The following is a 16324-nucleotide window of genomic DNA, read 5'->3' as shown; positions in this document are numbered from 1 at the left end:
TCAGCTATTAAGCACTTCTTCAGGATAATCCCACCTTAAAACATCTGAGATTATGCAGCTGCCAGTACTATAAAAAGGCTGCACATTTCCAATGTTTTCACCTAATCAAATTAAGAGACTGAACTATTAATATTCTGCTTACCTCCTAAATTCATTCCAGCTTGCAGACATTTCTGTAATCGACAGGCTGGGCAGTTCTTCCTCCGAATCTTATCAATTATACAGTCGTTCCTTCCCGCACACAGGTAATTGTGCTGGCCTGAATGAACCAAAAATAAAATGCATTATTAGAGGCTGTATTTACATAATTCAAATTTGTTCTTCTCTGCTGTTTTGCACTCATTTTGAGATTCTTATTATTGAAGACACTTCAAATCCCATTCTTTACCCTTTCCGAATCATCTTGGTGAGTTGTCATGGGTGTTTATTATGAGCATCTCTTCTTTTTAATTTGGAAAGGAGTTTTGGTGTCACCCTCAAGAGAGATTGCATTACTTTTTTTTTTTTTTTTTTTTTTTTTTTTTTTCTTAAACAGGACTGGAATTTTTCTCTTAGTGAAAAGCAAACAATTGGTTTGAGATTTTTCAGATCTTCACAGAGCTAACAGCTCTAAGTTTGAGTACATTTTCATGCTCAAGAAGTTCAGGATATAACGCAGAAATGCACAGCAGAGGTTAACTTTCCCCATATACTCTTTTCTCTTCAACCAGGCTTAAATCACAACTATATTGTTTAATTTCTGTAAAGCCCCACAGAAGCACTCCTGAAGAGAGAGTAGGTATTTAATGCAGAAGGGAACTACGCGACAACCAGGGAAAGAGGCTGGCATTTCAGAACTCGGACTCAAAAGGCATTTTGCTCCATGGGAGGAACACAGGTGGAGCAATGCAGTGGACAATGCAGTGTCTCAGGCAAGGGCACTATCACGTGGCCTTTTCAAAGCCTGGTGCTTGAATTTGATGTGGAAGAATAAAGGAAGCTGCAAGGGTTGGTGTAGCGTGACAGCAGAAGCGAGAGGAAATTGTTTTAGCTGCCTTGATCCAGAGGTGGCACACAGGGATCTGGAGTGGCCAGAACAAATGTGCAGAAACCCAAGACATGTGCAAATGAAGTTGCAGTCAATGACCAATAATAGCAGCTATAGGAGAGGAGGGGAAGCCCTGGAAGAAGTCAGGAGCAGAGCTGCACTGGAACAGGCAGGGGCTGATGTGCAGGGAGAGGGAATGAAGATGCAGATCCTCAAGGGGACAAAGCTGATGTAGGACAAGAGGCATAAAATATGTCTGCCAAGCTATTTTCCACAATACTCATATACTTCCTCAGGAAAGATAAAGACAATAATCATGGGACACAGGAGACCTGGCTTCTGCTTTGGGCTCTTTCAGAAATTTGCCTTAAAACTTTAACTAATCATTTCCTATCTCTGCACCTGTCCTCCTTTCAGCCTTACAGTGTTATCTAGACAGTGAACTGAAACTTGGGATGTTTCTCGAATCTCTTCTGAGCATCTCACACAAAGAAAAATTACCTCATTTGAGTGAGTGAAGTGTTACAGGAGTATCACAAAGGTATCATCATTTAGATATGCTTTAGATGTTCAAAGAGCAAGCAGATGGGCAAATAAGGGTTTTATTAAGGGACTTTACCTAGCACTGTGACACAGATGAAAAAGAACAAAACTTCAAAATAATTGAAGAATAAGTAACATAAGGCATAAAATCAAGTTGTACAATATAGTGACAGCACAAGGATCTATCAGCTGGCCTTTAAGTAGGCCTGCCAAACAAGAAAAAGATAACATTCTCAGCTAATCACAAAATGAAAACCTGGGTATCACACAATGCTTATTTTGTGATGTGATCTATACAAAAACATACACAAAAGAGAGGAGTCAGCTTAATTACTCTTTATATTTTTGCTCTGAACTGACCTGAGCACATCCCCTAAAGAACCACATGCAGACGGAATGAAAGTCACGTAAAAGGAGAAAACAAAAAAGCATTTAAAATTATGATATGCAGCATAAAGATGGTTTATTTGTCCTTACAAATACTGACATGTAATCCTTTTTCTGGAGAGAGAAGGGAAAAATGGTTATTTTCTGCCAGGAATGCAGGTGCACTTGCTCAGTACTTGTACAATGTCCTTTGTACATCAGACTACTGCAATACCATTTTTAGGCTTCCACAGGCGGATGCAGGCTATTAATAAGACAAGTCAGCTCCAACACTGCAAAATAAACCCCTTTGCAGAACTACCCTGAAGGCAGTTTGTGCTAAAAAAATGTATACCTGTTAATTCATTACTGCTTTAAAAATCTAATGGGTTTAATACAGAAGTTCCTTTTATGCACTCCAGGATAATTACTTGGATTGCATTTTTAAATGTTGTGGTAATGTTTGATTCCAACACTGTCACAATGGGACTTCCTAAGAAATATTCCCACGACAACAGAATATTCCATAAATCACCCTTCAAATTCTTTCAGTAGTCTGCAATTATTGCTTTGTGACCTATCAACTCTAGATCAAATACTTTCAGAAAACATAACTTAGTAAAGGTTCATCAATTTTTGAATCATGCATCTCTAGTAGTAATGTATGGTACAAATCTATAACTAGCTTTTCTAGTAAGCAAGGCAAACAGCAAACAAAATCTTCACTTTTTTTTTTTAAATTTCTAGATATTCCTTAAAAAACACAGCCATGATAAAGTTTACATTACGAAAGTAACTTGTAAACCCTTTAAAAAGAGATAACAGATCAACATTTCAACAAACCCTCTGTGCAGAGTACAGCTATAAAATAATGAACAGTTTTTCATTTAACAATGAAATTTCATTTATCTGCAATGAAAAAAAAAAAAAAAGGCTTCAGTCTTCCATGCAATCAAACACAGTTCATTTCAAATAAACCAATTTTGTAAAGTAAGTCAGCAAAGCAAAGACACCCATAACCAATCCGTATGTCCCATCTGTGCCTCCCTAAGGCCCCTCAACTTCAGGATCAAACCAAAACACGACCTATCTGAAATTGATGCAGGGCTCTCAGGACTTCCAGGGCTCTTCAAGACCTCAATGGGGTGGAGGAGGCCATCCTGAAGAGAGGCTTGATGTTTTTGTGCTGTGAGATCTCCAACTCTTTCAAGAGATTTATTGATCTGCCTCGTGCAGTTTGTGTTTAGCTTAATCCAGCTGTTCTTTTTATCCCGTTCAATCACCCACAAGTGGGCTGGAAAGTGACAGAGCAGGTATTGAATTCTCATCTCCCATGTGCTAAATGCATTAAGATGAAAGTAATTTTTACTTATGCCATCATTAAGAGCACTTAAAGCAGCTAATTCCTGTTCCATCTGAAATACAAAGATACCAAAGATGCGAGGAAAATTTTCCTGTTCTAAATAAATAACGAATAGGTAACACACAGTTACACAGTAAGAAGAAAGTGAGATTGTTTCTCTTAGCAGCAGAGCTAGAGGAATATTGAAGTTTGTATTTTCCAGGTTATTGTGCCACCACATACCACAGAAAGACACAACCAAATGTACACACAAAAATATTTGAATGTTTCCAACCCTCTCCCCTCCAAAGATTCTATAATTCCCTGCTTTTACAGGCTTGAAGAGGAAAACAAAAAAGAAGTATTCATGAAATATAGTCTTCCCTCTTACTGAGTTTCCCTGAATAAGCAAAATTCAGCAATAAAGAAGGGGAGTAGAAAAAGCTGCTCTTCTTTGGCCTAGGAATTACTGCCAAAATGAGGCTAGAGCAGAATTTTTGCCTTTCCCCATTTTAAAACTCCACTACAGTGACTGAGTCACCAGTCCCCAAAATTGACTTGCTAAGATGATCATATGCATGTGTGCAGAGCACTGCTGCACTCCAAGGGCTGCCATGCTTCCCGAGAGGTAAGGCTGCAAAAGGAACAAGAAGTAGGTATTTCTTGTCAGTATTATTTCTGTTCCTGTCTAGGGCAAAATTAGAAAATCACAGAAAATTCTGAAACATTCCATATTTTTATCTTCCTCCTAAAAAAAAAAAAATTCCCTCCAGTTTTCTGAAGTCTAAGTCAGGAATTGCAAGTCATTAACGAGTATTCTACATTTTTGTTCTCCTGTTAAAATAGCAACTACTATGATCAAATGTTAAATTTTGTAAGGAGAAAAGCGTAGTGCTGGAAGAGGACCCAAAGACTGTTTAATTCAAGCCCACTCATGGAAGCATGATAAGACTAGCTTAACACTTCAGGCAGGTTTTTAGTTTTCTTTCTATTTGTATTAAAATCTCCTGAGGAAAGGTATTCTGCAACTTCCCTACAACCTACAAGTCCTGTGTGATTAGGCTAGTGATTAGGCACCCCTGAAGTCATATTTTTTCCCTTTACGTTTCCCCCAAATGGGAATATTTTGTGACAGGAAGAGATAGTCATAGTCCCCTCACAGACATTGAGAGTAATAGATCACCAACTTCTCACAACAATCTCCTGCCTATCAAAAGATTTATGTTCTCCATCTCTTTGCTGGGCTAAACAAATCCAGTTCTCTCAATCTCTCCTTGCAGGTCAAGTTTCCTGAATCTGTCATCAATTCCTCCTGTTCTCCTCCAGCCTCTTTCCTAAAACAAGGCACATTTTTCTTGCTGAGTTTCACCATCACTGGGGCCAATAAAATGGTTATTTCCTGCATCTTGCACACACAGCAGCCCTGCTAATGCAATCCTGGAGCAGAGCTGGCTTTTGGCAATGGCATTAGGTTGTTGACTCACGCTCACTTGTGTGTCACTAACGACCGGCTCCTCTCCTGGGGCACTGCTGCCTTCCACATGTTCTTTCCTGCTTTTACCTGGGCAGCCAGCTCTCTTAATTCCTCTTCTAGATCCACACACACATTCACAGAGAGAGGCAAAGAAAAAGTCCAAAATCCGCTCGGGGTCTGAGGTCTGAAATAGGCATGTGCCTTGGGTCCCAAGACTGAGGAAGCCTCAAAAAGGGACAGCAAAGAGAGAAAACAGGAGCAGCAGCTGGGGACCAAATGAAGCAGAAGTAGCTTGAAAAAGCTCAGCTTTTAAGATAGTGTCTTACTGAGGCACATCAAAATGCATATAAAATGTCCCAATTTCCCTTCTTCCTCCACAATGAGAATTAATACTTTGACTCAGAAAATTGCAAGCAGAGTTGTCTTCTCCCTGCACGCAGCCAGAAAGCCAAGCCTTCATCCAGGGTTTGAGGAGAGAGGAGCTGGAAGCCATCTCCAGCCCTGCCTTGCAGATCTGCATGCTAAAAGCTAGGATCCCTTTTGCAGCTTCTGGGCTGAAGTAAGTGCTTAGTTTCTGGAATATTTCCTAACTGGGAAGATTATCTCTCCAGCAGTGATACATATAAAAGCCTTATGGAATAAATAACATTTATTTCTTAACACTGTCCTTTCCCTTTACCCACCAGCCTGTCAGACTGCACAAACTCAGCCTGTGCATCCCTTCCAACCTGAGCCACAATCCTTCCCTGCTAAAGATAAAGCAAACATGCTGCAGAAAATCATCAGGATTTTCTAAAGGAAGTCTCTCGTCTCAGGAATATCTGGTCAGCAAACAGAACATAACACCAGGTTTTTCTGCTTTCTGGTATAGCCCTAATGAAGGGCTTTGCCTCCTACAGCAAGGAATGGCAAAATGTGCACATCCCAACCTCTCATTTGTGCTCACTGAGCTATGTGATGTGTTCCTTTAAACCAGCTCCAAAGTCCTCCAGGTTTTGTCTCTTTATCCATATAAGCTCCTTCAATTACTAAAAGTTAACTATTTCTATCTTTTGATGGCCAGTATACAAATAAAACTGCTGCCAAGGCTTGCCACAATGGTTTTCCACATCCAGAAAAGGACTTCCTGTTTGACAGGAGTCGTATCACACTATCAAGGGACAAAGTGCATATACCTGAGGTTTTCACTTCACTGTCTGCAGCAGGCAGGTACTCTCAAATAGATCAGCACATGATAAGTATGATGATGAATCTCTTTTCAAACTTCAGTTTTCAAACGTCCCCATTTCTTGCAATAAAAAACCAAAAAACTGCTAGTCAGTGGAAATGAGAACTGCATTTCATTTCAAATGTCCAGTTGTTACACAGTTGAGGGCGCTTTTTTTTGTTTTCGTGGGTTTTTTTTTTTTGCCTTTCTTCTTTTTTTTTTAAAGCAGTTGACAACTGCCCAGCAACAGCAGCCTATGTTTGCAGTCACTATTTTAGGCTACATCACATGTCAATTACATAACCTTGTTTTACTGCTCTTGAACTGGTTCGAACAACCTGGGAAAGAGATTACGGCAGTCCCTCCCAGCCGGCCATCCATCCATACACTCCGGCAGGACCTGTCCCCCCAGCACAGCTCCAGTGCCTCTCTCCAGGGCTAGTTACTCATTGCCAGACCCACCTGAGACACTGGATAATTAACTTCCTCAGCTCTGTTTAAACCAGTCCACTCTGACCATGGTAAACTAATAAACTTGATTCCTCATGCTGAGATTTATGTGTAGCAGAATAAGATTATAAATGCCCCAGCCATGGCACAGGACTTAGATATGAATACTGCCCCTTCATTTTACATAGAGAATACTCTGGGTCTGCATTTTAGATATTGAATCTCAGTGTTTCCCAAAATTCAGGGTTTATCTCCCTTATTACTCCACAGACCCTATCATTCCCAGACTATGTGCTTTTTGGCTGCAGACCAAGCCAGTATCTGACAAGATGACAATACTGGTCTATTATTAACATTATTACAGCATGCTTATAGCATAGGCATAATCTAAACCCTTCCCTGAAACAAGAATTTAGAGCTTTCCCTCCTTTATAATAAATTTGAGGCTTAATTAAAATTTGTTTTTACTTTGGCAAAATATTCATCACATCTGGGATATTTCCTGCATGCTTCTCATTCTAAATTACCTTCTGCTACTTCTAGGTCCCAAGATATCTTTCTCTACTCTTTTATATTACTGGATTCTTTTTTTATCTGTCATTTAAATGATATTTATCTAAAGTCTCCTTACTTTCTACTCCCCCCTCCTTTTTCTGTCCTTCAATAAAATTTGTTTTCCAATCATTTTTTTAAACCTACTTTCATCCTCAAGACTTTTACCCCTTTCCTGTTCTGTAACACTTTCTTCAGTCTTCTCATTTATCTTCTAAATGAATTATTTCCTCTGTTCAGCCAATACATGTGATTTCACAGGGCACATTTACACTGCAGTTAAAGGTATGGCTACACCTGATTGAATATACTGAAGCAAAGTATATTAAAATTACTGATGGCAGGGGAGAAAAACAAAGTCTCAACAGAACCATTTCCTGCAGGGTCCACAAAACCCAGCAAGGGCTTTTTCAAAAGCAGGGGCACACCCACCGGTGCTCACAGATGAGCTACCAGAGCTTCCTCCACGATGACCACACATACAAAGCTGATTCCCCTTTTTTTCCTGAAAGTGGAGCAAGGAGCGTTGTGTCTCCAGATGCTGGAGACATACATGCAAAAATGCAAAACTTTTATAAAAAATGCAAACTTCATATGGAAAACTTTTTGAGTTGTCATTTACACACTCCCTGCACACACACCTAAGAACAAAGACTCCAATGCTCTGCCAATCTTAACATGGAGACTGTCTTCTGCTCCTTCACGTTCTCTGGAAGCTTGCTTTCACACTGGGCTGAGACCAGGCTAACAACAACAATTGGAATGGTCTGGTGACCCTGGCAAAGGAGATGAGAAGTTATAAAAATGATTCTCACTCACTATTTTAAGCAGCCTGAAAGGGCACCGATGAGAGGGATCAAGGAGAGAGGAAATTTGGCAAGGGAGCACGGGATGTAGCCCAAAAGAGGCTACTATTTTCTGCAGGAGAAACCATCCAGCAGGGATGAAACCTGCTAGACGAGACGAGCAAGCACAAAAATATTTGTGAGCGCCTCGCATTTAAGGTCCACGTGCACATTTTCTCATGCTCAAAACACTCTGCAGAATTTTGAAAGCCCCTCCAAGCCTATGTGCGGTGCTCCAGCCATCCTGATATTCAGACAGGCTGAGCCACCAACACAAGATATGCCCCAAATCTGTGCTGAGACCATTCCCAGGACCATATTTCAGTTCAGCTTGCTGGAAACCTGAAGACAGCCACATGTCAGACTACAAGATAATTCCCTTTTCGGGTGGTCAAAGAGATGCTGCATGATGGCAGCACAGAAGAGGAATAGGAAAAACCTGATCTTTGCAAAGCATTTCTGATTCAATGAAATCACACAGCACTGGAAATCTCTTTTGGATGAAAACCAAGGAAAAATATCTACAAATACTAAAAAAATCCTGTTATTGAGTGAAATGATTTTGTTTCTGTTTTGAAACTAGTTTTCAGCTCAATTACTTTTGATTTAAGATTATAATGAATACAGTGATACAGAGAGTGGAATTAGAGCTTTAGAGGATGTTTTGACAAAATCACACATCTAATACTTTACAGCATTTTCTCTCGCAGCAAGTTTCCAAATTTTCAGTTTGGTGTAATTTTAACTGAATATTTTTGAAGTCTCTAGATGCTGCTATCTGCAGAGGCAGATTTACAAGAGATCATGTTGCATTCATGATGGCTAATACTGCTTTCCCATGCTACAAATCTGATAAGGCATTCTTGACATAATACAAATTTCCAGGCACTTTAATGGAAAATCTCAACATACAAGAAATGGTCTAAAAGGTCTGAAAATACTTTTTTAAATGAGTGTAATGCAGAAATCTTAAATGACAACTGAAATGCCCCTCCATTTTTTGCTGACATAAAGCGGTCAGCCAATCTGCTCCACTGATACACGATGTAGTATCCTGCTCTACAAATAGCTCACTGTTTCAACTGGATTTCAGGAAGCACTCCGTGTAAAATAACATTTGTGTGAAATTTCAAGTTCATTTAAGGGAATGTTTGAGAGTGAGGTGTGGGGGGAGCATTCTGGAATATGGAGCACTAGTTGGTAATGTGAGGATTTCTGACTGACTCTGTGGCTCCCTGAGCCAGACTCCTTCAGTGAACACTGTACTGAAACTATTCACCTCTACAAAAATATATGTATTTGCAAGTGTACCTGAAGCCTGTTACACTTAATTTATTCCTCCAAACTTCTGTGTCTGCCCCACCATCCTGCTGCTATATTAATGTAACAAATTATCCTTGCAGTAATAATCAAGAGATAACTTCTCATAGGACAAACAGAAAAATCAAGATGCACAGCATTAATTCTGTGTTTTGCACCTCCATTTTAAAATCTGCAATTACAGGCTGACTCTTTCAGTAAGATGCACACTACTTATAAAAGATATTAGAAGAAAATTAGGCTGTTTGTTTCACAAAGTTAGATTTTCCCCAACTCTTGATCTCAGTGAAAATGTACTGTTAATTTTTTTTGTTTTTAAAACTAGCTGCCCTTTGGTTTTTGCAAACATTTTGATGTTCAAGTCTGCTGTGTTCTTGCATTTAGCATGCTCAGCAGATCACAAATTTTATTCCGTGTGAATGACACATTATCTTCAAAGCATATTTTTCTCTTGCATTTTTCATGTACAGTTTACTACAGCTCAGTCTGGAAATATGCTAAATTTATAATAATGAATATTATTATGTATAATAGCAACAATTTAAAATATTGCCAGCACATACGTTGACAAATATTTTCCACTAGAACTCTGGTCAATAATAATTTTCCTTTAAAGGCTGCAAGCAATACCATCACAAGAGAGCCTTTTAGCACAGTCTCTTGAGATCCCAAACACAGAAATGTTGACCAAAGTAATATCAGATGCTCACCAAAGTGAACTTAAAAATTCTCTGCATTTGTTTGCTGACTTTTTGAGAAGGAGTCTGATTTACCCTTTGAACTATGTACTATTTTCTTCTTTTTGTCCCTCCATTTGTTTATTTTATTTTTATTTTATTTATTCAGGAACCTCAGCTCTCTGTTACCCAGATAAACCTGAAGAAAGAGGAGGATTAGGGGACTGTAGAAAAAAGATCTGACAATTATAATGGAATTTCACCGTATGTTTACTGTTAAAATACTATAACAACCTAAAAAAAAAGTGTAAATTCAGATATTACACTTATTACAATCACAATTTCCATCTTTAATTAGATGAGCACATCTTTCCGAGTACCATTCTCCAAAGTGGAAGCAGAATTTAGTGGCTGCAGAACCACAGTTCCCTCCAAACCTTGCTGCAAAAACCCCTGATCAAGGGGGGACTTGAAAACAAACCCTTTGCCCTTTGCTTACTCATCCAGCCTCAAGAGGCTGAGCAAAGCATCACACAGCAGCAAAACCACTGATGAACCAAAGCTTTGCCTAATCACCCCAAATTTTACTGCAGCTCATCTCACAAGTAAAAGCCCCATGGCCCTGCTCACCCAGGCGTGGTAGGTCTGACACCTCAACAGTGGCACAAGAATGACCTCTAAGAGATAACAAAAGAGATTAATAAATCTGCCATGGTGAGAGCCACCATGCTGGGTGCTGGATCCATGCCCTCATTTCTGCACCTTTTCCATAGGAATTGCAATTTGCTTTGCCACAGAAATACACAAAGGGGGTGACCTTTCACACTGGAATCATCCTAGGTCTTAAATAACTACAGCCACAGATGACTTGCTCTGCATCTGACATTTTCAACACATATAAAATTGCCACTGGGAGTTAAAAGCAAACAAGCCTGACATCTATTAAAGCACACAAAACTTCTCAGACACATAATTCATATGCCAGAGTGACATATTGAAAGGATCAGACCTTCCTTTTTCTGCAAGGGAATGGATATTCAGGTAAAACTGAATGTGTCAAATTTCAGACCAAATAATGGTGGCCACTGAAAACAAAAACGAAAAAGGAGGCATAAGACAATTGAAAAATAATTATCTTGGGACATAAATACACCATAACTGAGGCATAAACATAATTACTTTCAAAGAGCATTTTCCCTTACTGCAATAATTGTTATTTCAAAATTTTTTTGCTCAATGAAAACTAAAGACTAATTAATATATAATTTATATCCAGAATTCCCCCCTGGATTAGGGTTGCTGCTCCTCCCTGGTATGTATCCTCACCCTCTGCATTCAACTCATTTAAAAAGAACAAAATCAAAGTCCTCAGTCGATTCCCATTTAACTTCACAAGGGGCAGGTCTGGACACAGATTTTTTTTTTTTTTTGAGTTCATTTTTCATAATTAGAATTCCGGTAGTACTAAGCAGATTGAATTCATTTTAGTTTCCTGCAAGTAGCTATTTAATACAAACTGATGTGAAATGAAATGTCACTGCTTACAAGAAATGTATCAACAGCACAAAAATACTTTGGACTAATCTTCATAAAATACAGCAATTTGCTCATTAAAGTGATAGAAATCAGCCAGGGACAGAGTCCAATCTCCTCAGGAGCAGCTGTTGGAGCTGAGGCTTGCAGGAGAGGTCAAGGAAGGAAATAGATGATGAGGGTGGTGGTCTCCTAGTGCAAAGCCATGGTAGGAGCTTAACTGCAGTTCCACGTGGCTCATGATGTGTTTCTGCACTCTGGAAAAGGTGCGTTTCACTACTGGCATCAAAAGCAATTGTTTTATCATGGGAAAATGGGAGTGACTAAAGGCAAAGACCACTTGTCTGAAATACACTTTGTAAGTAAAAATGACAAAATCTGCATTAAGAAAATGCAAATTTTAAAAAGGTCACTAACATAAAAGAAAAAAAATCTTCCCTCTGCTTATGCCAGATTTCCTTGTGCTGTATTGCACCCCAGTTTATAATTATGAGAGAATAATCCAATCCTATGCTTCTCCTTATACATCCCAAATTGGTAGCCTGTTTTGCCATCCTCAGAAGTAACTTTGAAACTGCCAGGCACCAGCATTAAAAGCCTCCCTGAAAATGTGCACTTGTGTCTGAAAACACACAAAGAAAAGATCAAAATGAAAATTAAAAGCAGATGCACTTTATGTACTAAAAGGTTTTTCCACTTTGATAAGTGGATTATAATGAAGTGTGGCACCATGTTTCATAGAATTTATTAATCCAGTCCCACTTATTTACACTCTGAAACAGCATAATGATTTCAGTGTTGGAGCACAGCCAAAACTCACATGCAGAAATAATTAAAAAGTTATGTGGAAAGATTGGTGGTTGCTGGTTTTTGAAGGGCTTCCAAAGAGACAGACAGACTTTTAGTTAACCAGAAGACCTAAGTTGAAGTAGACAAGACAAAGTGTGGAGGTGAACTAATGTTTGAAGATAATCAGAGCCTGATTTGCTCTGACATTACAGCCCCTCCAAGCCTGGAGAGGGGAAGACCTCTCCAGAAGACCTCTCTATATTAGTGCTGATGCAACCAGGGAAACTCCATTTACCCAAGTTCAGATGTCTACACCAAGTAAACGGGGAAATCAAGCCATCAGTGTAAGAAATCCACTATTCCTTTGCAGAAAAACAAGAGTGTTGGTTGGCAGTTCCCTCCTGGGCACAGCACATGCCTCCTGCCTCCAGGAGCATCCTTACCCCTCAAACTTCCAAGGTAATGGTCCCTAAAGATGCTGAGCCACCCACTAGGTCAGGAATACTTCCTTTCAAGTGGAAACACAACTGGAATATGCACTCATACAGAAAATGTATTTTATTTATTTATTGATGCACAATGCACAGTTCATTTTATCCACTACATTTCTTATCCAGTGACCCCTCTCCCCCTCTACTCCTCACCTGAAAAGGCTGTTTATACAGTGAGCAGGAAATCTAGAATACAGTTTATTGTTACTACCTGGCAAGATGTACACGATGAAAAGATCCTATACCAATTCTGTCATTAAGTATTTCTACAGCAAATTCCTACTGAGGATAAGTGACTGCCAAAATCAGAGTTTATCACACTGTGAAGATATCCTGTGAAGTATCAGAGGGACGTCATTGAAGTAGGAAGAAAAGAGGAGGAGTTGCCAGCACAAGTTTTGGACAGAAAAATAATACAAAGAGGTGTAGTGAAATTGGAAGCAAAGATATGAAACAAGCAGTAAAATTGCAGTTGGAAAAAATGCTACAGCACGTATCAAGGGAGAAATCCAAAATAAAGAGTTAACAAGGCACAGTAACAAAGCAAAATTTGGAAAGCATCACTGCTGAAAGAGACCTAGAAAGATGAGGATAATCTGAATGTAAGAAGCAATGTGTCAGAGGAGAATAAAGTGCCGCTGAGACCCCTGGCTTGTTTTGTAGAAGCATTACACAGTGGGGCAGGCTGGCACAGCAGTGCTCTCTTCATGCTTTTCTTTCGCAGCCACACCTGGAATATTGTATGCAGTTCAGGCACTTCATTACTGGAAGATATAAACAAACTGGAGGAAGTCCAGAGAAGTGGAACGGAAATGATTAGAAGCCAGAGGGACTGATTTACCAAGAAAATTTAAAGTGGTCTTTTACCCGCTTATAACTTCTCTGATAATTAGAGACGGGAAATGCTAACAGCCTAGTTCTAGTCTCCAGTCACGTGTCTTCAGCCATTTTGCCTTGGGCACCTAAGCATGTGCCTAGCCTTAAGAACACTGAGTAGCCAAAGATTTTTGACCCGATGAAGAGAGTAAGATCAAGGAAAGGAAAAAAATTTAGGCCACATGCCATCAAAATCCTCCCAGGAATTAATTATGACTAAACGAGCTACCATAAAAGAGGGAGATCTTGAAATTTCACATTTCACTGCTGATAATGAAAAGGGTTATTCACATCTCAAGTTTATTATCTGTAAAACAACAGGACTGTTCAATAAAAGCAGTTTTACCTATACAAGACTTTGCCACAAACATATATAGCACCAAGTTATCCTGTCCAGGTAAAGAGACACGACTAAGCAAACATTTTTACCCCAGACTGTGTAAGATAGGTGGAACAGTTCTGCAAAATGACAAATTATATCCCAGCAGGAAAGTAACTGGATTAGTCTAGCTCCTCACACACTGACATTGCTGTGAAGTGATTTTTAGGAAGGCAGCATTTTATATAACTGTTGAGCTGTCAGCAGGGCTCTACTGAAAGACACTTTAAAAGTCATGTAGAGACTGCCAGAGCCTGATCCAGGGAACGGGTGATTACCATTCACATAGGTTTTGCATGTGATCTGGGAAAAAAACCCTCCAAGCAACCAAGCACCAAAAAACTAGCCAAAAAAACAGCAGAGCCCAGCTGCAGGCAGCCTGCAAACAAGCCTGCTGGGATGCAGCTTGCTATATAATCTCCAAGCAACATTCCAGGCCAACAGCCATGTTTGGGCACACAGAATTCCCAACCCCTGTACCAGCAGGTGAGGCCACCCAGAAATGTTATCCTAAAGGTAACCCTGTGCCCCCACACTGCCACCTGAAACCCCTTCACCTGGCTTGGGCTTAAAATCCCTTCTTGATGCTCCAAATAAGCAAAGTTCATAGTTCTGCTCCAGAAAAATACCCTGGACAGATCCTTAGACCATAAATGAGAGACAAAAAAGTCTGCAGTGTTTACTGGAAAGTCAGCATTTGTTACTAAAACTGTGCTGGCTATGCATACCTGAATAGCATGCTAGCCGAGGCTTTTGTTTATGCAAGCAATGCAAGCTTTAAGCTACAGCTTTTGCAATATTTTTTATTAACTCAACATTTTTCTGCAAACTACATTTAGACTCATGGAATGAAGTAAGAAGAGCATAAAGTCAACAGGTCTCAGCTTCAGTGCATTGGTGCCTTGATTTTACCTTATTTTTTTTTTTTTTGTAATGGACATTCTGCAGCACAGTTTTGAAGGTTTGGCAGAAGGTAAAATGACTGTGTGGTTGATCAGTGCTTTGACTACTTACAAAGTCATACCTATAAGCCTGAGAGTCCCATGCCAGGGACTTCTTCCCTCCCCCTTTCTCTGTAAAGTATATGTCAAAATGAATCTGCAAATTGGTTGAAATCTGACAAAAACCAAATTATCATCATTGAATATGGTAGGTCTACATATAGTTAAGGTTGCCTGACACTTCTCATTTTAAGACCTCATTTTCTATTGCTTATAACTTTACCACACATTAGCAGTTAGGGCTGAAATTTTCCATGCTGTGTGTCAGCCTGAGGCTGAATATTATTTTGTGAGAGTAAGAATGTATCAGCTAGAAGCACGGAGCTTCGTGCAAAGTAAGTTTGTGAATAAGGGTAGGGAGGAACATGTTGGTTTTCTCCTGTGTTACATTTTTCACAGACATATTTGAGAAGCTCAAGAGCCTTCACACTTTGAGACAGACCCTTTGAAGCATCACTGCTCTGATACCACAGATGTGCCTTTTGCCATCTCATACATTATCACTTAAAACTATAACGGATCACAGTATAAAATACTGAAAAGTAGCAGTTTGTGCGTGATATGATTTGCAAAGGTTTTGGTGGAGGTTGGCTGCCAACCTCCAAAGCTCCCTTCTGCAAAGAGCACAGACCAGGGCAGAGGGTCTGAGCTGAGCTTGTGCTCCAGCCATCTCTTCCATGTGCCAGGCAATGCTTTGGCACAGGGACTACGTGTAGAAAATCCCCATCACACCCTCAAGATGCAGCAAGGGAACAGCTTGGAGGAAAGAGGAATGAGGCACAGGTCGCAAAAGCAAAGGCAAGCAAAGAGTAAGGCAAAAAATAAATGTCTATTCGTGCACTGAGCCTGACCTGTCACTCCCATAGCTTGATTTTTCTGACTGTTGAGCATTTTTAAAAGAGACTGCTTTCCAAGGAGGCAGGCATGCAGCTGGTTGGGGTACAGGTCCCCATGTGAGGCAACTGGAACAGGTAGCCACAGCTCCAGCTCTGCCTACAAGCTTTCATGGTCCCTGGGACTTGACTTGCTGAGTCTATCTTGGGGTGAGCCCAAAACAGCCTGATGCCACCCTCTGCTGCTCTCTGTAAGTGCAGGGAAAATAGCTAATGGCAGCCATAAAAACTTATGGATGCAAAAATGTCTCCAAAAACCTGTCCCCAGTAACATGTTTGTCACCCAGGTTACTGCTAACAGACACCTACGTGGCCTCACAGGGCTCTGTCGTGCTGCTGTAACAGAGGAGTGCTGCCCCAAGGGATGGATGTCCCCCACACATCCCATTTCACCTCTCCCCCTCTGGCAAAAAACCTTAGGAAACGATGACAACCTCTGGCTTGTAATTTACATTCTCTGCTTTTCTAAAACTTTGTAGGAAGAGGAAATGGGGCTTTAAGACCCTAACCACTGAGCAGAGGAGCGTATCCCACACCCTACAGCCCTGCAGTGCCGGCT

At 40.1% G+C, this 16324-nt stretch overlaps 1 protein-coding gene across 2 annotated transcripts in view; it reads right to left on the bottom strand.

The window, feature by feature from the left end:
- The window catches only part of NR3C2 (nuclear receptor subfamily 3 group C member 2), a 189777-nt gene that overhangs the window by 49860 nt on the left and 123593 nt on the right, over positions 1-16324 (bottom strand). For both annotated transcript variants that reach the window (XM_050973779.1, XM_009101359.4), the window contains one exon: positions 143-259. In XM_050973779.1, the coding sequence (XP_050829736.1) occupies positions 143-259 (117 nt within the window). The remainder of the gene's footprint in view (positions 1-142; positions 260-16324) is intronic.

This window comes from Serinus canaria, chromosome 4, assembly GCF_022539315.1.
Source record: "Serinus canaria isolate serCan28SL12 chromosome 4, serCan2020, whole genome shotgun sequence".
In the NCBI taxonomy this organism is placed as follows: Eukaryota; Metazoa; Chordata; class Aves; order Passeriformes; family Fringillidae; genus Serinus; species Serinus canaria.
The sequence above is the reverse complement of the archived record's forward strand: the minus strand, read 5'-3'. Positions and strand labels throughout refer to the sequence as shown.